General features: G+C 35.9%; 2 protein-coding genes and 2 long non-coding RNA genes across 4 annotated transcripts; 3 read left to right on the forward strand and 1 right to left on the reverse strand.

Moving 5' to 3' along the window:
• Window positions 1-2468: 2468 nt before the first annotated feature.
• LOC120419780 (uncharacterized) lies at window positions 2469-2892 on the reverse strand. Its single transcript, XR_005605774.1, has 3 exons — window positions 2779-2892; window positions 2656-2722; window positions 2469-2601 (listed from the first exon to the last, which is right to left on the reverse strand). It is a non-coding gene; the product is annotated as an uncharacterized LOC120419780 (long non-coding RNA).
• A 40-nt stretch (window positions 2893-2932) lies between these two features.
• On the forward strand, window positions 2933-4492 carry LOC120419823 (uncharacterized). The gene is made up of 3 exons (XR_005605781.2): window positions 2933-4213; window positions 4270-4336; window positions 4391-4492. It is a non-coding gene; the product is annotated as an uncharacterized LOC120419823 (long non-coding RNA).
• An 18443-nt stretch (window positions 4493-22935) lies between these two features.
• LOC120419783 (uncharacterized) lies at window positions 22936-23642 on the forward strand. Its single transcript, XM_039582616.2, has 3 exons — window positions 22936-23066; window positions 23131-23274; window positions 23339-23642. Exons 1-3 carry the CDS (start codon window positions 22944-22946, stop codon window positions 23543-23545), a joined length of 474 nt encoding a protein of 157 aa, XP_039438550.1. The 5' UTR covers window positions 22936-22943; the 3' UTR covers window positions 23546-23642.
• A 92-nt stretch (window positions 23643-23734) lies between these two features.
• On the forward strand, window positions 23735-24397 carry LOC120419792 (uncharacterized). The gene is made up of 3 exons (XM_039582628.2): window positions 23735-23853; window positions 23916-24041; window positions 24099-24397. Exons 1-3 carry the CDS (start codon window positions 23797-23799, stop codon window positions 24318-24320), a joined length of 405 nt encoding a protein of 134 aa, XP_039438562.1. The 5' UTR covers window positions 23735-23796; the 3' UTR covers window positions 24321-24397.
• The last annotated feature ends 979 nt before the right edge of the window (window positions 24398-25376 follow it).

The following is a 25376-nucleotide window of genomic DNA, read 5'->3' on the forward strand; positions in this document are numbered from 1 at the left end:
GTTGACCGGACAGAAATAAATTTAAATTTGTGTGTTTTATTTTATCTGCAATAATGTTACAAGTTCCGAATGAATGCCAAACAATGTACAATTGAAGAAGTAAATTACTTTAAATTAAAATATCAATCTAAAAAATAACAATATTGAGAATTGAAAAAAATGCTGTAAGAATCAAATTCATAGGGCCTCTTCCTTTTTCTTGAGATTTCTCCAGTCAAATTCCACATCCTCGACAATCATATATTATCAGGCACAATCCAACAGCTTTCCTTAATTTGCACGAGCGTTGCGATATAATCCCAATTAGCAGCGCGCACACACACTTTCTTCCATATGTCATTATTTGTGAAACTTTGGCATCCTTCTGCGCTGGGGTCGCACCGTAAAAACTATCTCCCCCAGCTGGATACTCCAGGACTCCATACGGCTTCCGCCATGTTTATTAATTTTGACTTCTCGAAGGCCATCATCAGCTTCTGCTCGTTGTAGACGTCGTGCTTTCCTGCCACAAGAAATGCAAAAAAAAATCTCTTAAATTTCCAAAATATTTGAAATTTTGAACTAGCTAATGTTTTGAAATGTATATTTTTAAGGTAAGATAAGTCTGTAATGATGTGCGATGTTTTTTAGAATATGACTTAATTAAGTTTCTCAATCATGCGCAAAAAACATTTTTAAAGAAAACAAAAATCGAGCCAAGCTCCCACAACTTCAACGAGCTCTCCCAGTTTTTTGTCATCAGCGGTGCTGCGTCTAAGCGGAAAAATATAATATACTTTTCGGATGTGGTCAAAAGCAAATGTACTTAACTGCTTGCCCGCTCTTCTCGGCCATATATAAGAGGACACCGCGTGCACCGAATGTGTTCATTTGCGCCGGTTTTTCCGTATTGCTAGAACCACCAGCAGCAGGACGACGACGACAGAACTTGCCACTGTCCCCAGGATAGGTGATGGAGATTCGTTCCGCGAAGCGTTTCAGAGTCAGTTAATTTCGGGGTGCGATGAACGGTCCCCTTTACCGACCGTGGTGTCATCGACGCGGGATGGACGCGCTCAATCGATGGTGATACGGTTCCGACAACGTCGACGACGACGACACTCTGGCAGTCAAGTGGAGTACAGGTTATTCCTAGCAGCCAGCGTGTGAGACCCTATCACGGAGCATCATCCATTATTGTGGTGCACAGTGGAAGAGTGCAGCAGGATTACATACATTTTGAAATTTATTTTTTTTTTTCGAATTCCAGATTTTAATAACCATTTAGAAGATAATATTCGAATCCCAAATAATCATCCCAAAATAACAATTTGACTCATCCCGGCGTTGCAACGTCACAGAATTATTTACATTTTTTACTCGTTTGATATCAAAACCGTTCCAAAACTTAAGTGTCATTACAGAATCAGATTATAAAATGAATTTTCTACAAATCGATGCCTATCAAAATTTTCGACCGTTCGTTTTGTTCAGAAACTAATGCCGAACATTTTGCTACAAAAAGCTCATGAAAAGATGATTTCTATAAAAAGTTATATAACAAATACTATTACAAAAATAAAAAGGTGCAAAAAAAGTTTGTACACCTTTCGAAAAATTAACATAAATAATGTTATTTGTTGACAAATCACCATAAATCCAGTCTCCTAACTCCAAATAGGCTTCCTTGACTGATTAAAAAAATAATTTGGATTGAATATAAAGTTTACTAACTACTTAGTATAAAAGTTTATATAACTCTGGAAATTCTATATAAAACTAATCTAAAATTAATTTTGCAAACTTTCAATTTAACTAAATGTCAATATATTACCATAGAATTGCTAAATAAACATTTTGGAGTAGAAATAACACCGTTTTGGGGGTCTTTGTTTCGCTAGCATAGATTTTTCGTTGGAATTTCCTACCAACCCGGAGTTATATAAACTTTTATACTAAGTAGGTAGTTAGTAAACTATATATTCAATCCAAATTCTTTTTTTAATCAGTCAAGGATGCCTATTTGGAGTTGAGAGACTGGATTTATGGTGATTTGTCAACAAATAACATTATTTATGTTAATTTTTCGAAAGGTGTACAAACTTTTTTTGCACCTTTTTTATTTTTGTAATAGTATTTGTTATATAACTTTTAATAGAAATCGTCTTATCATGAGCTTTTAGTAGCAAAATGTTCGGCATGAGTTTCTGAACAAAACGTAGTACTAGGTTTCTGTCAATCTTTAAATTGTTACATGTTTCATCACAAAATGTGCATAGTGCCCAAGGGGTGTAAATTAGAGAGCCTATATGGAGAGGCGAAATGTCACTCTCAGGGTTCCAATCGAACTGTCAAATCGGGGTTCCAATCGAGCAACAAGACCATGCAAGAACAAGGTTGGAATCATTTTAAAATAATTTTGGCCAAAAAAACGAGATTTTTAACAATCACAAGCATTGTAAAACACAAGCATTGTAATAATCTGATGAGTGCTTCCTATCGACCGGATCACAAATTATAGGTTAGGTTTTCGGCTTTTCGGTCTTGGCGGGAAAATTCGAAACAACGCTTATTTTCTCGTATCCAACGTTTCAACCCTCTATGGGGTCTTCTTCAGGGAATCTAAAATTTATTTTTGTTAGCCCATGACTAAATAATAGCTGTTAAAATACGTACTAAGAAGGATTGTTTCTCGTCCAGTGTAGTTTTAGTCAAAGTGTAAACTGTCGTTAGTGTCGTTTGTCTGTGAATAATTTAGATTAAGTTACTTGTTTATGTACTCAATCATGTGTTACTCACTGTTTCTGATTGGTATTCATCCGGGTAATCTGGATAAAACCAACGGTCAATTTGGACAGTGGAACCCGAGCTTGTTTACGCGGTACTTTTCGTGTTTTACTTTCCCTTTTCGTATAAAGCTCGTATTGTTAACCAGATCAAGTCACCAGCGAGATTGATTTCCCAGTCCCTGTCCTCAAAAAGTACGTAGATGATCTTGTACTTGCTGTGCCGAAGGATAAGGTAGACGAGGTCGTGGCGATCTTCAACAAACAGAACCCACACATCCAGTTCACGGTGGAAGTCGAGGTAGGAGGACGGTTGCCATTCCTAGACATGGTTCTGGTCAGAGATGAGCATCAACACATCAGAACTGAATGGTACAGGAAACCGATTTCATCGGGTAGGTTCCTGAATTACCATTCTCATCACCCACTACACCACAAAGTGAACGTCGCTGCAAACTTCGTCAAACGCGTTCTGGATTTCTCCACAAACATCTCCAGAAGACAAGCTATGACCATCATTCACAAAGAGCTGGCGAGGAACGATTATCCAAAGCAGCTGATCGGAAGAATGATCAACAGATACGATGAAAAGCAGCTTAGCAGGCAAAACGACACAAGTGAATCCCAGAACCAAACGCAGGTGAAAACATACTTCTCGCTGACGAATGTAAACAATCTCACTCAAAACATTCAGAAAATACTACAAAAAGACTACACACACATTTCTTTAGCTGTAAAACACACAAAAACAATCAAAAAGTTGTACCCCATGGTTAAAGCCATCACACCGAAAGAACAACAGTCATATGTTATTTACAAAATATCGTGCAAAGAATGTGAAGGTGTATACGTAGGTTTGACAACAACACACTTAAGTTTACGTACTGCAAATCACAAAACATATCAAAACAAAGTGAGAAAACTGAGGGAACAGGGATACATTGAAGAAGACGGCCAAATGAGAGAGATACAGGGAAAATCTGCACTTGTGAGCCATTGTATCACTAAAAAACACGAATTTGACATTGAAAACACTACAATATTAGACAGAACAAACTCTCTGAAAAAGCTTAAATTTTTGGAAATGTGCCACATAAGAAACACACCACACACCGTTAACAAAAAACAGGACACAGAAAATTTGAACATAGTTTATGCCGGTTTACTCCACAATATCAAAATATTGTACACTCCTAGTCAGAACCAATAGCCAAAACAAACACGGAAAACACACCAATACCACAACATCTCTGTAACACACTCACACATAGGTAGGGGGGTACTGTCAATAATTGTCGCTACAAAGAAAGTGGTGGTTAACAATACGAGCTTTATACGAAAAGGGAAAGTAAAACACGAAAAGTACCGCGTAAACAAGCTCGGGTTCCACTGTCCAAATTGACCGTTGGTTTTATCCAGATTACCCGGATGAATACCAATCAGAAACAGTGAGTAACACATGATTGAGTACATAAACAAGTAACTTAATCTAAATTATTCACAGACAAACGACACTAACGACAGTTTACACTTTGACTAAAACTACACTGGACGAGAAACAATCCTTCTTAGTACGTATTTTAACAGCTATTATTTAGTCATGGGCTAACAAAAATAAATTTTAGATTCCCTGAAGAAGACCCCATAGAGGGTTGAAACGTTGGATACGAGAAAATAAGCGTTGTTTCGAATTTTCCCGCCAAGACCGAAAAGCCGAAAACCTAACCTGTAATAATCTGGTAGTTTTTGTTATGTTTGTGCTTGTTTGGTACAAGAAACGTGCCAGCACAAAAAAAAAACAACAAGTTTTCCAACCTCAAATTTGAATGACTTTGGGTGTTTGAAATTTCTCTCGGGACATTTCATTTCCCTATGTAGGTCCCTAGTGTAAATACTTTTTTTACATACTGTATCAGCCAAAACCAATTGTTTTTGTCGATGGAGAATGTGTCTTTAAAGAGTTATCATCATAGTCCAAATTTAAAATCAGGACTAACATTTCAAAAGGGCCAAATATTCAATATTACGCCCTTTTGAAATGTTTGTCTTGGTTTAAAAAAATTGAAAATATTTTTTTCGAAAAGATCGGAAATTTTTTCGAATGTTTTATATTTTAACATTGAAAATCGGACTATTAGTTGCTGAGATATCGACATTAGAAAATGGTGTGTTGTTTGGGAGGGACTTAGAAAACATAAATTTTCCTGTTTTTAAACCTTTGCATAACAATATCTCAGCAACTAAGGGTCGTATCAACAAATTTCTAAAAAGCAAAATATAGAAAATTTTCTCAGCTTTCCAAAAATATTTTTTTCAAAAGTGAGCAAACATGTGCACTAATTATAAAAAAAAAATAAAAACTGCGGCTATTTTCAAAAAAGTCACCATAAAATGGATTTAACTTGAAAACGGTGCACTTTATCAAAATGTCTCTAGAGTACTTTTTGATTGCAAATTTAATTTAACATCAAAAAATGAAGCTGAAAAATTTTTGCGACCAATTTTTCGATTTTTTAAAAAAAAACAGTATTCATTAAAAAATTCATTACTCGGTCAAAGATTTTTTGCACAACCTGGAAATTTCTGAAAAGTTACCATTTGATGTCCTCTAAAACATAACAAAAAATAAAAAAAATAAAAATAGTATTTTTTTGCAAATCAAGTTTTAGTGACTAAAAGTGAAATGAAAAATCAACACAATTTTTTTTACCGTGTATCATTTTTTCCCAGTGTAGTCCGTATCCAAAAAAATAAAAATAACGTAACAAAAAATAAAATAACGTAACATGATGATTTTGTAATAATAATGCAATCGATGCCTCCCCACGTGTCCACCGTCTGACATGGGGCATCGTAATTTTCAGCTAGCCGTCTTAGCATACTATGGACAATGCGTACATTTGAAGGGTGAATCGTTGATTCTGGAGACACCGGACGTCGATCCAATGCGCACCTTGGGGACAGAATGGACAACCCTAATTCCTTCTGGAATTTGTTCATTGGACCATCCCCTACACACCTGTTTTTATTCCGAGTGAATCCATGTTGTCCCCTGACCTGTAAGAACGATTGAACGAAAAGCATAAAAATCCCATAGTAAATTACATGTAAACTTTGAACCGCTTGGGACAGGCCAATTCTCAACCAAATGGGCTGATATTTGGCATGAAAGTCCCTATGGGTATCCTCTACTAGGGGAACCTCGGTTTGCCTGATTCTGAGAACTTTTTTTGTTTGGATGAAACACCCTAGTATCCATACCTACAACTTTGCCGAAGACATCAAATCGATCAATAAATTCCTTCAAAAGAAACAGATTTTTGAATTTTCACATATCATTTTTGTATGGACAGCTGCCAAATTTGTATGGAAAATTATATGAACGAACTAATGATGCAAAATGGCTTGTTTGGGCATACCGAAGGCTCCAAAAAAGTTTCAGCCGGATTACAAAATACAAAAATTAAAATTAAAGAAAAAAGACCGATTTCGTAGAGAATTGCTCCATAGAAAAGTTTTTGCAAATGTCTAAAAATTAAAAGCCGAGGAAAAAATCACTACAATTTTCTTTTTTTTTTTGGACATTGTACAACAGACGTTTAGTTGCTAAGATAAAGTTTTCCAAAGAATATTTTTTTCAAAAATATGTTCTTTGTGCTACCTATTTGGATCTCAATTTTCAATCGATGATATTAATCTAGAAAAATATTGGCCTGATTTTTTTAAATAAAGATGGGAAACCCTTTAAAAACAGCATGAAATATCAAGGGAAATTATTATTATTTTCAAAAAACAACAAAATGTCTATGAAAATTTAAAACAACAATCAGTTGAAATCAATGTAAGAGTCATTCCACCTCGTTTAGAATACTTTTCAACATGTTTGGATTGATTCAAAAATCCTTGGAATATAAAAAAATATCTATGTACAGTACTTCAAAAAGTTTTTTTTTTGCTCAAAGTTTCGTTTTTGTAAAATTTTATATTTTTTGAAAACTTATGATTGAAAAACAACTGAGCTTGTTTAAACTGCATATTTAAACACTTTTTTCATTTATATGTTGAGACTGTGGCTTGTTAATTCATTTTTTTTTTGCCCGCCTCCCGCCTTTTGACCCCGGCCAGAGCCGAGGGATAAAAACGAATTTCATCCTTTTCCTCTAACTATCCCACGTCTATTAGCTATTTCGAGGGTTATTTTTACATTTTTTTTCCTTCTCTGTTCAATTTGTGTTCCTTAGTATATCAGTAAACTCTCTTCCCACTTCGAACAAATGAGCTGTTGAAAGGTATTTCATATCTCAGCTCAAGATAACAACAGCAACATGTAATTATTAAAGCAACCTAATAAGGTATATGAACTGAAATGCCAAATTTCAAACCCATTTTCAACATTTGAAGAAAATTTATCACAAAAAAATATATTTTTTTAGGATTTTGGACTCATCTAGTAAACAAAAGTGAAGAAAAAACTATTTTTATCAACACTTACAATATCAATAAATTGTTCAAAAATCATATTGAAAATTCAATGAAAATTTGATCAAAACACAACAGTTTAAAATTTAGCAAATAACTATAGCTGTTTTTATCCTACGATGCTCAAAATTTACCAGCATGGTTTTCTATGTTTTTTTCCCCGGAAAATTGTTCTTAATACCTAGAAAAGCAGGGGGTGCATTTTGCCCCGAGGGTGCATATTACCCCGTCTCCCTCTACTAAGAAGTGTGAACTGATGTAAAATTTAAGGAACATCAACTCAATTTTTCGACCTTCCCTTTTCCCACTGTGCATTCTCCTGCTCTATGTTCTGCTAAAACATGATTGCGTCCTCGAAGAGAACAAAAAAAGTAAACGCTCAACAGATATTAGCGCCATACTTGATTGTTTATTATTTGTACATGCAAGCTCTGTCACTCGGTGTGCTCTCATGGCTACGACACCATGCGTTAACTGCCAATATTGTTGAACTTGTGGAGAGATGAGCTCCCCAGCAGCAGCAGCACTGACAAACTGCTCCACCCGACCCACCCACCCGACAGCATGTTCAATATTGACACACGCAAGGACTAAAGGCGCTAAACGGCGCGAAATCTAGAGGCCTCTCAACTAAGTAGGGTGAGAGTTTTAATTACTGTGCAAAAGAGACCAACCAACCAAAGGCGGACCGAGTGCTAACAACGATGATCTCCGGGATAGTGTTGCCACGAGGCCCCGGGTTGGCCGTGTTCCGCCGCGGAAGTGTGGCAGTTTATTGAAAAATATGCACTCATAAAAAAATAACTGAAGCATGTTAGCACCCCTCGTCGAGTGTGTGTTGTTGTTGCTATTGGAGAGTGCATGCAGGAGGGGCAAAAAAAAGTTACCCACGGTCTTTGGCCGTGGCGTTTCCCCCTCCCGGACTAGGCTAGTTCAACGAGGTCATAAATATTGAACGAACCGAACGGATGCTGCGCTGGTAGTGCGAGAATTAGCAACGATTAAGAGTGTTGGCAGGCTCGTTTGGAGATTTTTTTTGGTTATGTTATCGGGGGTTGTAGCTAAATTGGTTCAGTAGCTCCTGGGAATATTTTGGGAACTGGTTGTTTGGATAGGAAAACCACGAAAAGATTTGAAAAAAATAGATGAATCGCATATGATTATTTCCGGTTGTAGAATTTTTTAAGGATTACAATTCGTTGTTCTAATAAAAACAATATTTACAGAAATATTTGTTCATGAATTGTGTTGCAAGTAAAGTATAGATAGGATTCTTGAAAAAATAGTTTAAAGGAATAACAGGTAAGACTCGATAATCCTAGCACATCGGACAAATTTCACTTCGGACAAAGTTTTTTTTTAATTTTTTTTTATTGACAAAAAACATTGTTTGATCGAAACTTGTTCTACAGTCATCCCACATATTCGGAACACCCACACATTCGGAACACTTTTGTGGTAATTTGTCAATAGGGTGCAAAATGCAACTTATCTGTCGACCCTACTATTTTTAAAACCTTTATTTGGACATTCTCTTGCTATTTCACTAGTAAAAGTAGTTCTTTTAAAACAAAAACCTGCCTGTCATAACTATTTCATCCAGAGCAGCAAAACACTTCATCCAAATTGCCTGTTCCATGATTGTGGAATGTTATTGTGCCTCCCACAATTGTGGAACACCAGAATTTAACTGATATTTTCACAAATAAGTTATCAGACCATTCATAAAACATTACTCAGCATGAGTTTTATTGGTTGCATAGTGTAAAGTCATTATTTTGTTAAACATAAGTACTCCTTGAGAGAAAAAAAAGTTTGTTTAGATCGTAAAAAAAAGTGTTCCGAATTTGTGGAGTTCAAGGGTCAATGTTTTTCTTTAACAACTTGATATAAAACCTAAAAATGTTCAGCTGCTCTATACATCAATCGAAAGATCGCGATTCCTTTTTTCGTTTTCTAAAAAGTTGTTGGGCTGCCAATTCAAGCAAATTTGTCGAAGACACCAAAATTTTATCTCGTAATCTTCGCCTTATATGACCAAATTTATAGAAAGAATCTGAGCAAACCTTCAAAAATCAGTTTTTTTCTGAGGGCAGATTCAGAATCAGCGGGCAAAATTACATGAAAAATCATATATTTGGACAATTTTAGAATCTCGTTAGGGTGGTCCCATGTGGCTTTCCCTTGAAAATTAGACTTTTTCAAATAAAGAAATCTCGAGTTTAAAGAAAACCACCTCTGAGGTTTTTAAGCGTTTGTAGTGCTAGATCTCCTCTTTCAAATTCAACCTTGTGCTTCAAATTTGGCTTACGCCTTTTCAAGATATTTATGTTTTAAATTTGCATCTTTTTTACCTTAAAATGGCTAAAATTTTTATCCCTTAAGTCCAAATTGTCCAAATGTCAAAACATAACAATGTTCATTTTTTAGAGCTCCAAAAGTGCGTCAACCATCACTTTTCTTTAAAACTTAACCCTGAATTGGCACGTTCAAAAAACTGATTTTTGAAGGTTTGCTCAAATGCTTTCTATAAATTTGGTCATAGAAGGCGTAGATTATGAGATAAACATTTGGTATCTTCGATAAAACTGCTTGAATTAGCAAACCCAACAACTTTTAGAAGACGAAAAAATCCCAAAAATATTCCTGTAAAGTTAGATTTTCAAAATCACCCTAATCGTGAACCATCCTAATTTTCAACCAAACCAAAAGTTGCCCCTTTCCTTTTGCAAAAACACTTCTAAAGACACCAAAGCTCCAAAACTTTACCATTTTTCCGAAAATCCATTTTCCACTTAATTTGGCCATCTGGACCACTGCTCATTGGCCGATCTGTAAACTGTTTCGAATATGAGGGATGACAGTGTTTTATTTTTATTTTGATAGTTTTTGCTTCAATATTTTGAAAAATGGGCTTGATATATGACTTTTTTATTTTCAAGGTTTTCAAAGTTCAATAATCAAGCCCAACATTTCCAAAAAGCCTAAAAACAAATATTTTGGACGTCTTCAAAAGTTGGCAAAAGACACCAAATCGATCAGAAAATATCTTCTTGAGGTACAGATTTCGATTTTGTAAGATCAGCTTGCAAATGGTATAAAAACTTGTCTAATCTAATGTAAAAAAATCTAAATTTAATCTAAATTTAATAAATTTCATCACAGAAAAAAAATATGGTAATATTCATCAGGAAATGGTGACAGATTTTGTGTAAAAAAAAGTGTAATGTTACATCAGAAAATGATAAATTCAAAAATTCATAACCTGGTCCGTTCTCGGCCCGTTCTGAAAATATCTGAAAAGTTGGCTTTTGATGTCCCCTAAAACATATAAAAAAATAGAAAAATTAAAAATTGTCAAAATCAAATCAAATTATTCGCGAGATTCCTACTCGAAACTTGGTGTTTGAAGGCTTGATTGTTGAGGCAATTAGCTTCCATCCACCCCGGGATTCGAACTGACGATTGTTAGTCCAACTGCCTAGGCGTCATCCACAAAGTATGTCACGCTCTAGGGGGGGAGGGGGTGTCTGAGAAAGTGTGACATTGCGTGTTATAAGTATAGGGAAAGCGTTAAAAAGGGGGTGAGGGGGGGGGGGTAAATTTTGGCAGATTTTAGCGTGACGTACTTTATGGATGAAGCCCTACCAGCGACTCCACCGAGACAGGACCCAGGGAGACGATTCCTACACCTGGACTGAGCTAACGACCTTACCTTTTTAGGTTAGTCCGGGGCCAACATTTACTTCCCTTCCGACGGAAGGCGTGATCAGACAAATCTCGTCTCAAAAATGCCACCGGGACCGTCTGGGATCGAACCCAGGCCGACTGGGTTAGAGGCAACTACGCTTACCCCTACAACATGGTCGCAACAAAAAACTGTATTTTTTGCAAATCAAGTTTTAGTGAGAAAAAGTGAAGTTAAAAATCACCAAAAAAATTCACGGTGTACTTATCATTTTTTTTTTTTCAGTCTAGTCCTTATCCATACCTACAACTTTGCAGATGACACCAAATCGATCAAAAAGTTCCTTCAAATAGAATTTTGATAAATCATTTTTCTATGAGCAGCTGCCAAATTTGTATGGAAAAGTATATGGACAAACTAATGACGCAGAATGCCTTCTTTAGGCATACCGAAGGCACCAAAAAAATTTCAGCCGGATTAAAAAATACAAAAAAAAATCGAGTGACCGAAATCTCAGAGAATTGCTCAACTGTTCTTGTTTAAAGAAAAAAAAATCAAAATTGTTTGCAAATGTGTGTCTGTTAGTCGAAAATTGGAAACTCAAATCCCATCATGTGTAATTTTTATATTTTAATAGCAGGCTAATTTAATTAAACGGAAAGCATATTTCCCTCGGAGAATTTATGCCTTTTGCCTTAGACCTCTGTCTCGTGCGTCCATGTATCGGTCCATGGTACAAAGTTGGTGTTCTAGCTCTGCTGCCATGATGCCATTGCACAAATCATCGCACACCATGCAACAGCAGCAGCCAGTTTTCTACTTAATGGCTCTTTGGTCATCCAACTGCCAGCCGAGCTGCTAGTGTCAACGATGGAAAACCCATTGCCACCGGAATAAAAGCATTTCCCCGGGATGACCCACCACTTTTTAGTACCTTCCCTACCACATCGCTCCAGCCAATCCCCGGCTGATCCTTTGCAGTTTTTGCCGCTCCGATAAATCACGGATTGGAGGAAACCATATTTTATTATCACTTATTTTCATTAATCATAAGTTTCAGTCGGCTGCTGGCGCTGCCACCATGCCGGCGGCAGCAACTATCATCTTCTTTTGATTGCGACCATTTTGCGCAGCAGGTTGGGAGGAGGAGTCCGCGCCATTTTACGGTGGCAGCAGAGCCCATTTTTGGACGCCGACCCGCCACCACCTCTGTGAAGATGGACTGGACTGAAACAAAGCGAGCCAACGTCAGGAAGTGCTCAAGACTCATCCCTTTGTCCACGTGGAGGGGCACCACGTGGAAGGCCACGTTATTGCGCTGTTGAATGAATGCCAAGTCAAGACAAAAATTTAATATTTATTACCTCCCGAGCGTAAATCAGCGTCCGGGTGCATAAATAGTGTGGCGTTTTTTCTACGGTTGTTCCTTCTTTGAAAAATGTCGTGGAAATGCCAGGGTGCTGGAGTCCACGGCAGCAATTAAAGGCACGAAGGAAGGAATTGTTTATCCAGAATTTGTCTGAATTACTGCTTTTTTATTTGAAACAATTTGTACCGTTGTTACGTAAAAACTAGTTTATATCTGTTATTTGGATAATTCTCCGCCAACTCACACAAATTGAATCCGAGTTCAACTTTTGGATATCTCGTGACAGAGGGCGGTACGAACCATTCCATTTTTTTTAATTCGAAAAAGACGTGTTTTTCTATCATTTGCAGCCTAAAATGGTGATGATTTGAACTTTTGGTGTTAAAGGGACATTCATTAAAAATTGTACGCCCGATTTGACGATTTGATTATTCAACTGTGAATATTTCACCGACCAACAAAATTTCTGCGCAGGTTCAACTCGAGGGGAATCATGAAATTTGGGGTCCCCAAAAACACGTGCACTTAGAATTTTTTTTAAATATATAGTCAGGGTAAATCAGAGAGAAGGCAACTGCTACTACTCATACATGAGCAATTCTCTACGAAATCGGTCTTTTTTCTTCAATTTTAATTTTTGTATTTTTTAATCCGACTGAAACTTTTTTGGTGCCTTCGGTATGCCCAAAGAAGCCATTTTGCATCATTAGTTTGTCCATATAATTTTCCATACAAATTTGGCAGCTGTCCATACAAAATTGATGTATTAAAATTCAAAAATCTGTATCTTTGGAAGGAATTTTTAGATCGATTTGGTGTCTTCGGCAAAGTTGTAGGTATGGATACGGACTACACTGGAAAAAATGATACACGGTAAAAAAAACTTGGTGATTTTTTTATTTAACTTTTTATCACTAAAACTTGATTTGCAAAAAAACACTATTTTTATTTTTTTTTATTTTTTGATATGTTTTAGAGGACATAAAATGCCAACTTTTCAGAAATTTCCAGGTTGTGCAAAAAATCATTGACCGAGTTATGAGTTTTTTAATCAATACTGATTTTTTCAAAAAATCGAAATTTTGGTCGAAAAAATTTTTTAACTTCATTTTTCGATGTAAAATTGAATTTTCAATCAAAAAGTACTCTAGTGAAATTTTGATAAAGTGCACCGTTTTCAAGTTATAGCCATTTTTATGTAACTTTTTTGAAAATAGTCGCAGTTTTTCATTTTAAAAAATTAGTGCACATGTTTGCACACTTTTGAAAAAAATATTTTTGAAAGGCTGAGAAAATTCTCTATTTTTTGCTTCTTCGGACTTTGTTGATACGACCTTTAGTTGCTGAGATATTGCAATGCAAAGGTTTAAAAACAGGAAAATTGATGTTTTCTAAGTCTCACCCAAAAAACCCAGCATTTTTCAATGTCGATATCTCAGCAACTAATGTTCTGATTTTCAATGTTAATATATGGAACATTTGTGAAATTTTCCGATCTTTTCGAAAACAATATTTTCAAAATTTTCAAATCAAGACTAACATTTTAAAAGGGCGTAATATTGAATGTTTGGCCTTTTTGAAATGTTAGTCTTGATTTGAAAATTTTTAAAATATTGTTTTCGAAAAGATAGGAAAATTTCACAAATATTTCAGACATTAACATTGAAAATCGGACCATTAGTTGCTGAGATATCGACATTGAAAAATGGTGGGCTGTTTGGGTGAGACTTAGAAAACATCAATTTTCCTGTTTTTGAACCTTTGCATTGCAATATCTCAGCAACTAAGGGTCGTATCAACAAAGTCCGAAGAAGCAAAATATAGAGAATTTGCTCAGCTTTTCAAAAATATTTTTTTCAAAAGTGGGCAAACATGTGCACTAATTTTAAAAAATGAAAAACTGCGACTATTTTCAAAAAAGTTACATAAAAATGGCTGTAACTTGAAAACGATGCACTTTATCAAAATTTCACTAGAGTACTTTTTGATTGCAAATTTGATTTTACATCGAAAAATGAAGTTGAAAAATTTTTTCGACCAAAATTTCGATTTTTTTAAAAAATCAGTATTGATTAAAAAATTTATAACTCGCTCAAAGATTTTTTGCACAACCTGGAAATTTCTGAAAAGTTTGCATTTTATGTTCTCTAAAACATTTCAAAAAATAAAAAAAATTAAAAATAGTGTTTTTTTGCAAATCCAGTTTTAGTGATAAAAAGTTAAATAAAAAAATCACCAAATTTTTTTTACCGTGTATCATTTTTTTCCAGTGTAGTCCGTATCCATACCTACAACTTTGCCTAAGACACCAAATCGATCAAAAAAATCCTTCAAAAGATACAGATTTTTGAATTTTCAAACATCATTTTTGTATGGACAGCTGCCAAATTTGTATGGAAATTATATGGAAAAATTAATGATGCAAAATGGCTTCTTTGGACATACCGAAGGCACCAAAAAAGTTTCAGTCGGATTAAAAAATACAAAAAAAATCGAATGACCGAAATCCTAGAGAACTGCTCACACAGTACATGCAATTTTTGCTTGTATTTAACAGCGACAAACCGCCCTAATTCTCTATTCAAATTTTGGAGATAAACCATTCGGCCCTGAAAAATTCAAAGGGCACGTGTTTCTGGGGTCCCAAACTTCATGTTTCCCCTCGAGTTGAGCCTGCGCAGCCATTTTTGTCAATTTTTGTAGGTCAGTGTTTCAGCACATGTCATTTTATGGGAAAGTTAGTGTACTTTTTGAACCTGCAATATTTTTTTCATTACGAACAAAATTTTTCATTTAAAAATTTGGTGTTGTTTTTAACTTTGCACGGTTATTTGTTATTGTTTAACAATGTTCTAAAAAGTTGCGTAGTCCATTTATTCACTGCACCGAGTTTGAACCAACACTTCCACCAACGTTATCAATCAAATAAGGCCACGGGTCCCCCACAGACCGTTATTATGAAAAAAAAATTTCCACCCAAACCAATGATTGGACATGGTTCCTGGGACCATTCTACACCTCTGGGCCGAGTTTCAAAATATTTGCCGGCAGAAATTTCGAATACGGTCAGTTTTAGTGTTTCGAGTAGAAATTAAGGGGAAATCACATGTAAAATGCGTAGAAAAAGATCAAAGTTTCAATGTTTTAACTCCAAAACATTACTGGTCATGGTTTTAAATTGTACTAACATGTAGCAGAATGATATAAAAACGATTTACAGCACTGACTTAGCCGGATTAAGCCTAAGTTAAGTGACTTAAGTATATTATTTACAAGTTTATACCTTAACATTAAAAAAACCCTTACATCAAGGAATTTAAAGTCAAAGATAACTAGATAGCACAAAAATAACTTAAAATGGGGTGACTTTGAGCCAAGGGGTGACATTGTACCACATTTTACGATTTTATAATAACCAGATAGCTTAAAAACAAGCTCGATATGCTTGAATTGCAAAGTATAATCGTTGCAAATATTGTTCTTAGATTATGTTGTCCTCTGCCATAAAAAGTTCAATAAGTACGAAACACTAAAGAAATAGATAAAGCTTTAGTTTCATAAGCCTTACCGTTTGACCCCGACAAGAGTTTTAGGACACAAGTCACATTGAAAACTTACTTTGCCTGTACATACTTGACTATACCGGGTTCGGTGGTAGAGTGTTAAACGTGGTTGCCTCTCACCCCAGTTTGGCTGATAATGTTGTAGAGCGAAAAATTTGATTTGATTTGATATTTAACTGTACTATTTTCATGTTTTCATAGGATATGCTAAGCTTGTTAAAAGATTGATTGTGTTTTCACATTGGGCAGAAGTAGGATTTGTTTTGATGAATGCATTATTAGTGAACGTTCTAGATGATCAATCATATGTTTTATTGAATTTTAACTATGAGTGTATCAACATTACTTTATTCAATTTTTTTATGACGATAACTTCAATTTTGGAAAATAATTGGTTGGTTTGAAATATTAATCCTGTGGGAAGTTGTGTCACTAAACTTTTGCTAATTATTATCATTAAGGTTGACATTTGTAAACGATTTAAAACAAAAAAGAACAATTTTATACTAATTGCAATGTCACAAACTTGTCACGTCACAAAATTTGTTTCCCTAATATTTTGATTGTTTTATTTGATTTCAGTAGGAATTGATTCAGAACGGAAAAATGTGAGCATCATTTTCAAATTTGGAGGATTCCAAGAGATTTTAAATTTATTTTAATTAATTTAATTTCAAATCAACAGGCTTTATTCAAACAGAATAAGCAGATTTGCGTATCAATATCATCAAATTGCTTTGTTAGAACATAAATAGACCAAATTAATCCGTCTACAAATAAATAAATTAACATAAAATTCAAGCTTATCAAGGCAATCTTTATGCGTTTGTTGGTACAATGTCACCCCTTGGCTCAAAGTCACCCCATTTTAAGTTATTTTTGTGCAATCTAGTTTTTCTTGACCTAAAATTCCTTGATGTAATGTTTTTTTTTTTAATATTAAGGTATAAACTTGTAAATAATATACTTAAGTCACTTAACTTAGGCTTAATCCGGCTAAGTCAGTGCTGTAAATCGTTTTTATATCATTCTGCTACATGTTAGTACAATTTAAAACCATGACCAGTAATGTTTTGGAGTTAAAACATTGAAACTTTGATCTTTTCTTACGCATTTTACATGTGATTTCTCCTTAATTTCTACTCGAAACACTAAAACTGACCGTATTCGAAATTTCTGCCGGCAAATATTTTGAAACTCGGCCCAGAGGTGCAGAATGGTCCCAGGAACCATGTCCAATCATTGGTTTGGGTGGAAATTTTTTTTTCATAATAACGGTCTGTGGGGGACCCGTGAAGGCACTGCTGGTTTAGCAATGCACTTGCCAATGCCAAAACTTCCAAGCATGGAGAGCCTAACATAAACTTTCATTAGGTCTCATCGAAACCTTTCGGCCATAAATTCCAAAACTTGGACCGCCAGCACAACTCACCAGAATCAGTCCCCCGTGCAGTATCGGTGTACCGGAAAGAGCTGGCTGTCAAAAAATACATAATTTGATAAAATATATCGAACAAAACTTATACAGTAATTTATAATCTACAAGTTCATCCCCTTCCACGAGCAGATCCACACACACACACAGTTCACCTCATAAAATATTCTCACTTGAATGACTCATTTATAAACTTAATATACTGAAGAGGCTTGTGGGGGATGATATTCAGTGTCCGGAGTTCTCTCACATGTGCACTTTTGCGAAGAAACAAACCTGTCCCTTTCCGGCTTGTCGACTTGCAAGAAACTCACCCTGCCTCGGCTCGTATCCTCCAACGGAACAAAGTTCGGAACAATATTGGACATCCCTGAGTCGCTGCTGGTTCTAGTCTAGAGTACCAGAGGACATTCCTCTGAGCTCGGGCCATCAAGACGATGAAGATCCACCCGGGCCAAGAAACTGCTCTCCCAGAGATATATGCATGTTTGCCAGGATCTTTAGTTTATCCTTTTCGACCACCGCATATCATCGATGGAAAGGACACTACGGCTGGCAGGCTATATCCTACTCCAAGCCCACACAAACATACACTCCCAGGACATGGGAAGAAGTCCATATCAAAGTGTCCCTGCATAAGAGTGCAACTCTCACTACATATTTCTTAACGATTCGCCTTCTTGACTCTTGCGGTCGAGGATGAAGCAGCTTCTTATCCTTCTTGTAAGAAGGCACTCTCCGGCAAGGAATCCCCTTCTGAAATGTGCATAAGCTCACGTGTGCTGCTACCAGGGAGTGGGGACGAAATTGTACAAGCATGAAGAGAATGTTATAATTCTTTGATAATAATAATTTACTACACTTGATTTGACTTTTGACCGGCCGCTAGTGAAGTTGTTTGTGTCCTCCATAGGGGTACGGATTTTCATAGGAAAAAATTGTTCACAAGTCCCAAACTCGATTTACCAAATTCCACCGAAGAAGCCATATCTCAACGAACCCGTCACCACGCCGGAACTCCACGTATCTCGAGCTCCGGAACCTCCTGCCGACCCAACTCTACGAAGACACAGTCCTACAATCCCAATAAATCTCGCCTGTTGTCGATTGTCCTCTGGCCGTTGGCGGGAGATGTGTGACGTTAGAGTCCTTTAGCCCAACATCGACAGTCCTGCTGATCCTGGTGATGTGGTCCTTGTGGGGGGAAGTCCGAAAGATGTAAATGTTTCGGAAAATGCAGGAACAAGCTTTTCCGACTCGGTGCAGCCGTTGCTACTCTTCGGATGCCGTCGTCATACCTCTCCGGTATAGGACCTGGAAGATTTACAGACAGCTTTGACACCATTAATCAGAGTGCCTTGATTACAAAGTCTTGTTAGGTGCTTTTCGGTTTAATTAATATGAAACATCGAACGGGGAGACGTTTGTCTGGCAGATGCATGGGAAATCGGTTCCGAGAGTAAGATATGATCGGTAGAGACTGGCAGTAATATTTGCCAAATTTAGCAATTCAGATAACGATTTTATACCCAAAAACAACATAAATAATTTTCGTTTCAAACATCAATTCACCTTGATCTTGTTGTATGTCACGTTTAAGTTATTGACCTTGAACCTAGCCTTGAACATACGAAACTAAAGCACGCATAGTAAACAATTCCCAACATTAGGTTGAATTTGGTTGCTGGAATCCCAAGTTTAAATCAAAACTAACTTAATCCACCTATGTGGTTGGAGCCTTCCTCACTCATTACCAACAATGGCTGATTTGATGGGGTTGTACACAAATTTCATCTATTTTTTAGATCCGGAATAAAAAAGTACATAAATATCACTTAAGTGACCATATCTCGAGACAGGGTTGCCAGATCTTCAATGTTTTGGACTCGTTGGAAAGGTCTTTTGATAACCAATCCAACGATGTGTCGGATGGTGGATCCGGACATAGTTTACATGCATTTAAGTGAGATCCGGCTTCCAAAAAGTACATAAATATCACTTAAATGGCCATATCTCGAGACAGGGTTGCCAGATCTTCAATGTTTTGGACTCGTTGGAAAGGTCTTTTGATAACCAATCCAACGATATGTCGGATGGTGGAGCCGGACATAGTTTACATACATTTAAGTGAGATCCGGCTACAAAAAAATACATAAATATCACTTAAGTGACCATATCTCGAGACAGGATTGCCAGATCTTCAATGTTTTGGACTCGTTGGAAAGGTCTTTCAACTACCTAACCAACGATAGGTCGGATGATGGACCCGGACATAGTTTACATACATTTAAGTGAGATCCGGCTTCCAAAAAGTACATAAATATCACTTAAATGGCCATATCTCGAGACAGGGTTGCCAGATCTTCAATGTTTTGGACTCGTTGGAAAGGTCTTTTGATAACCTAACTAACGATGGGTCGGACGGTGGATCCGGACATAGTTTACATACATTTAAGTGAGATCCGGCTTCCAAAAAGTACATAAATATCACTTAAAAGGCCATATCTCAAGACAGGGTTGCAAGATCTTCAATGTTTTGGACTCGTTAGAAAGGTCTTTTGATAACCTAACCAACGATGGGTCGGATGGTGGATCCGGACATAGTTTACATACATTTAAGTGAGATCCGGCTACAAAAAAGTACATAAATATCACTTAAATTGCCATATCTCGAGACCGGGTTGCCAGATCTTCAATGTTTTGGACTTTTTGGAAAGGTCTTTTGATAACCTATCCAACGATGGGTCGGATGATGGATCCGGACATAGTTTACATGCATTTAAGTGAGATCCGGCTTCCAAAAAGTACATAAATATCACTTAAGTGGCCATATCTCGAGACAGGGTTGCCAGATCTTCAATGTTTTGGACTCGTTGGAAATGTCTTTTGATAACCTATCCAACGATGGGTCGGATGGTGGATCCGGACATAGTTTACATACATTTAAGTGAGATCCGGATATATGTGAAAACACATTTTTATACATAACTTTTGAACTACTTATCGAAACTTCAATCTGTATAAAACTCGATCTATGGGACCCTAAACCAAGTCGAATGCAACAGGTTCGGGTCAAATCGGTTCAGCCAGTGCTGAGAAACATGAGCTAGTTTGTTGGTCACATACATACATACACACACACATACACACACACATACACACACACATACACACACACATACACACAGACATTTGTTCAGTTTTTGATTCTGAGTCGATATGTATACATGAAGGTGGGTCTACGACGTTTTTATACAAAGTTCATTTTTAGAGCAGGATTATAGCCTTACCTCAGTGAGGAAGGCAAAATGTTGAAAAAATAGCTTTTTTGGTGGTTTTGGCAATTTCTATATGACAGACTTGATTTTCAGTTTCGAAAATATTTTTACCGGTAAGCTCGTCCAATTTCCCACAAGTTGCAAAATTTTGCAAAAATTTTCTTGGGGTTTCTTGGCCAAAATAATTAGACCCATATTTTATTGTTTGGCCATTAGGGTGATTGAAAAAACTGCAATTTTCGTCATTTTTTGAAAAAAAACACTTTAAAAAAACCATATCTCCCCCCATTTCATCCGATTTTAGCTGTCTTAGACGCAAAAGAAAGGTGATTAGTTTGACTATTTGGGAAAAATAGTAAGAAGTTTCAAAAATTTAGCTTAACATTTGAAAATATTTTTATCGGATTCCTCGGAAAATTTCACATAACATATTAGCAACTCTCTACGAAATCGGCCGATTTCGACCATTTTTATTTTTTGTATTTTTTTATTTCACTTAAACTTTGTGAGGGCCTTCCCTATGACCAAATAAGCTATTTTGCGTCATTGGTTCACACATACAAGTCTCCATACAATTTTGGCTGCTGTCCATACAAAAATGGTATGTAAATATTCAAACAGCTGTAACTTTTGAGTGAATTTTCTGATCACACCAATTCGGCAAAGTTGTAGGTATTGTTGAGGAATTTTTAGAAAAAATAGGTACACGGAAAAAAATTGCAGATTTTTTTATCAACTTTTTTTTCACTAAAACTCAATTTTCCAAAATATGTATTTTTTGATTTTCGAGATTTTTTGATATGTTTTAGGGGACAAAAATCCGCAACTTTTGAGCCATAGAGAAACATGGTCAAAAAATCTGCCGCCGAGTTGTGAATTTTTGAAAAAACAGTGATTTTTGTAAAAAATTGAAGTTTCATGCAAAAACAAGTTTGACATTATTTTTTAATGCAACATTGAATTTGCAATCGAAAAGTACCTTACAGATATAGCCACCGAAAGTTTGATTTTAGCGAAATATTTGCAGTATTTCAATTTTTAAAAATAGTGACATAAGTGACCATCTCTAATTTTTTTTATAGTTAAGAAAATTTGCTAAAAAATTGTCTAAGAGACATTGAAGATTGGACATCGGGTTGCTGAGATAGAGCCGCTTTAAGAAAATGAAACACGAAAATTGAAGTTTTCTTAATCTCACCAAAATAATCCACCATTTTCTAATGACGATATCTCAGCAACTAATGGTCCGATTATTAATGATAATACATGAAACATTCGTAAAATTTTCCGATCTTTTCGAAAAAAATATTTTTAAATCAAAACCAACATTTTAAAAGGGCCAAACATTGAATATTACGCCCATTTAAAATGCTAGGCTTGATTTAAAAAATTTCAAAATATTTTTTTCGAAAAGATCGAAAAATTTTACGAATGTTTCATGTATTAACATTAATAATCGGACCATTAGTAGCTGAGATATCGTCATTAGAAAATGGTGGGTTATTTCTTTTGTGTCTAAGACAGCTAAAATCGGATGAAATGACGCGGAGATGTGATGGTTTTTGTGAAAAATTACGAAAATTGCCAGTTTTCGAACCACCCTAGCACGATGTAGGTCACCCTAATGGCCAAACAAAAAAATACAGGTCTTATTATTTTGACCCAGAAAAAATTTGAGCCCGTACGGAGAATTTTTTTTCGGTTTTGGCTCTTGTCAAATGAAATTTTTGTATAGGAAAACCATTAGAAAAAATAAATAGTTTCATATTTGGCAGTAAAATTAAAATTGCAAAAAAGTTGATTTTCCCATAAAAACTCAATTCAATTCAAATTCAAAAATGGTTTTTCAATGCAATTCCCATACAACATTGAAATGCTTTGCGGAAAGCCAAGTCTGCTCAGATCGGTACCAAATTTTAGGCTGTTCTGCTGTGATTATATTTTTTGTATTTCGCTAAAAATATTCAATTGCTTTCGTAAAGCAATTCTGAATTCAAAACATTAGTATTTTTTACAAAAAAACAAGTGGAATTAATTATTGATAATCTCAACATGTGTTCAAATAAACGTAAAAAAATTGATCAATTCAAGTTTTTGCAAATATATCATATATATGTTGTTGGATAGTGTATACAAATATTATATAATCGCAGCCTAACAAAAGTTGAACAAACAAATCGTTCTGGATGAAGTCATCTTCACCAGGAAATGTTTGGTTTTTGGTGCCCATCGAGATGCGCAGATCTAACGATGACTAGGCGTTTGCGATATTGAATAAGCGACACTTGTCGGGGTTTTTTTTGCACTGAAGTTTGCAAAAACTTTAGGTTTTTTCAGTACTTTAACCAATCTATAAAAGCTTTACCATGGACCATGGTTCGTACAGTTCTTCCAAAGCAGTTCACCAAAGAGGGATCAGTTGGGAAAATAAGCAGAGCCGCAGCACGATGAAGTTCCTAATCGTTTTGTCCCTCGCCTCGGTCTGTCTGGTAAGAATTTAATTATTTTTAAAATTATTTTGATAATTGATTACAAATTTGTTGATTTTCACAGGGCCACTACACCGAAAAGCAGCTGGAAAAGATGGCCGCCGTTTCGGGTGTGTGCGCGGTAGAGTTGAAGGTTACGATTGACAAAGAGTTCGTCGAACGTGCCAAATCCGGCGGGGAGCTATTCCCGGACGTGCAAATGTCCAAGGTATTTTGAAGAACTTGAGCATTTTTCATCGAAAATTCTTGCAAAAACTTTGCTTTTTTTTCAGAACTTCATAGCATGCTTCCTCACCAAAAACGACATTCTCACCCCGGAAGGTGACTTTGTGCGCGCGAAGTTTGTGGAGTTCTTCGCCGATGGACACAACGAGGCTACCGTGGAGGATATTTACAACAAGTGTTCCACCGTGGAGGGTGCCACCCGGGAGGACAAGGCCTACGCGTTCCACAATTGCTACTTTGAGCTGAAACACTAAGAACCATTGGATGAAGATGAAAAATGGGTTTGAAATTATTTAGGTTTACATAAACAACAAAATATTGCAAATAAAAAAACTTGCAGCAATTTTAAAAGTATACAATTTTCTACGCGAAAGACATTTTCAGACTTTTAAGTGAAACAATCAATGCTTTTTTGAACAGAATAAGGTACCTTATCACTGCAGTCGACACAACTTTCCATGAAATTTCAGTTGCAATTCCAAATTTGACGCAGAAGGATCACAATATGGCAGTGAAAGTTTTTTATTTCATGATTGTGGTGGTTGTTTTGTCTGAAGTCATTGTAAGATTATTTTTTAAATACAAAAATATAAATAATCAACATCATTTTTCCTTAAAATTCAGGCTGACTACAGCAAAGTTCAAATAAAGCAGCTCTTCTCAAAGGTCAGATCATGCGTTTCTCCCGATTCCGATGTGATTGAGCGAGTCATGTACAATCGGAATGTGGTCAAAGACGAGGAAACCCTGGTAAAGTTAAACTGTTGTCTTTTCCATACTTTAAATTAAATTCTTTAAATTTTTCAGCGTTACTTTGAGTGTGCCGGCGAAAAGATGGGATGGCTCAACGCCGAGCGTCAGTTTCAGCCGCAGTTGTTTAGGGATTTCTTCGTGCAAAATTTCGATCGAGCTGCGATCGGGAGCACTGTTAATGCGTGTTCGGGCAGTCTCCCGGGGGAATCGCTCGGGGAGCAGCTGTTCAACTTTCATCAGTGCTTTTTCTCAAAGTTTGAAATCAAGCGAAATTAAAAATAATCGATAATATTAAGAAGAAACCAAATGAGATTTAACAAATAAAATTGCAGCAAATAGTCATGGCAAATGGTCACGCCGTGATGTATTCTTTCTTGTTTTTAGAAATTTGCAATTAAAACTAAATTTGAGGAATTTTTATTTTGCGTGTTAGTATTTATAAAGTTTTTTTTTCCAATAAAAAAAATTATTCAAAAAAATGCGGAATTTACTAGGAGGGATTCAGTTTTCTGAAACATAGGTTAGAATGCAGTTAAAACCATTTTTTTGCAAAGATACTATTAAGGTAGATTTATTCAACGAACAAAAACTCTTTAAATCATTACAGCTGTAAGTTGTTAAAGAACGCAATAATCATGTCATATTGTGGGGGCTCCCTATGGCCAAAGAAGCCATTTTGTGGCATTGTTTTACCCATACAAGTCTCCAAACAAATTTTGGCAGCTGCACGGAGAAAAAAGAGTTCACAAAATCGTGAAAAAGCATTCATGAAAATGGGAACCTCGAACAAAGTGTTCAAATCCCATAGTACGATTTTGAAAAACGTACCATGAAATTTGAACACTTTTTTCGTGGTTCCCATTTTCATGAACGCTTGTCCACGATTTTGGGAACTCTTTTATGATAAAAAAAAGTTAAAAGTTTTATCTCCGTGTGTTCATACAAAATTGGTACGAAAATATTCGAAAATCTGTAATTTCTTAGGCAATTATCTGATCGGTTTGGTGTCTTCGGCAAAGTTGTAGGTACACGATTTTTTTACGATTTTTTAGTTAACAGCAAATTTGCAGTCGAAAAGAACTTCACAGATTTTAGATAAAATGCACCGTCATCAAGATTTAGTCACTTTAAGTTTCATTTTAACTCAAAAATCTCGCCTTCGATTTGTTTTAAATAGTGTCCATGGTTGCTTATTTTATACTTTATCGAAAAATTTAGAAGATGTCCAATAAACACTTTTTAAGAAAGATTGAAGATTTAAATACAGCGAATAAAAGAAACAATATTCCCACATTATCTAATACAAGTTTCTCAGAAAATAATGCTCTAGTT

The sequence above is a fragment of the Culex pipiens genome, chromosome 2 (genome assembly GCF_016801865.2).
Source record: "Culex pipiens pallens isolate TS chromosome 2, TS_CPP_V2, whole genome shotgun sequence".
Taxonomy (NCBI): domain Eukaryota; kingdom Metazoa; phylum Arthropoda; class Insecta; order Diptera; family Culicidae; genus Culex; species Culex pipiens.

Coding starts and splice junctions, on each gene's coding strand:
- LOC120419783 (XM_039582616.2), top strand. CDS start 22,944: ATGGACCATGGTTCGTACAGTTCTTCCAAAGCAGTTCACCAAAGAGGG. Junction 23,067..23,130: donor CCCTCGCCTCGGTCTGTCTG/GTAAGAATTTAA, acceptor TGATTTTCACAG/GGCCACTACACCGAAAAGCA. Junction 23,275..23,338: donor CGGACGTGCAAATGTCCAAG/GTATTTTGAAGA, acceptor CTTTTTTTTCAG/AACTTCATAGCATGCTTCCT.
- LOC120419792 (XM_039582628.2), top strand. CDS start 23,797: ATGGCAGTGAAAGTTTTTTATTTCATGATTGTGGTGGTTGTTTTGTCT. Junction 23,854..23,915: donor TTGTTTTGTCTGAAGTCATT/GTAAGATTATTT, acceptor CTTAAAATTCAG/GCTGACTACAGCAAAGTTCA. Junction 24,042..24,098: donor TCAAAGACGAGGAAACCCTG/GTAAAGTTAAAC, acceptor TAAATTTTTCAG/CGTTACTTTGAGTGTGCCGG.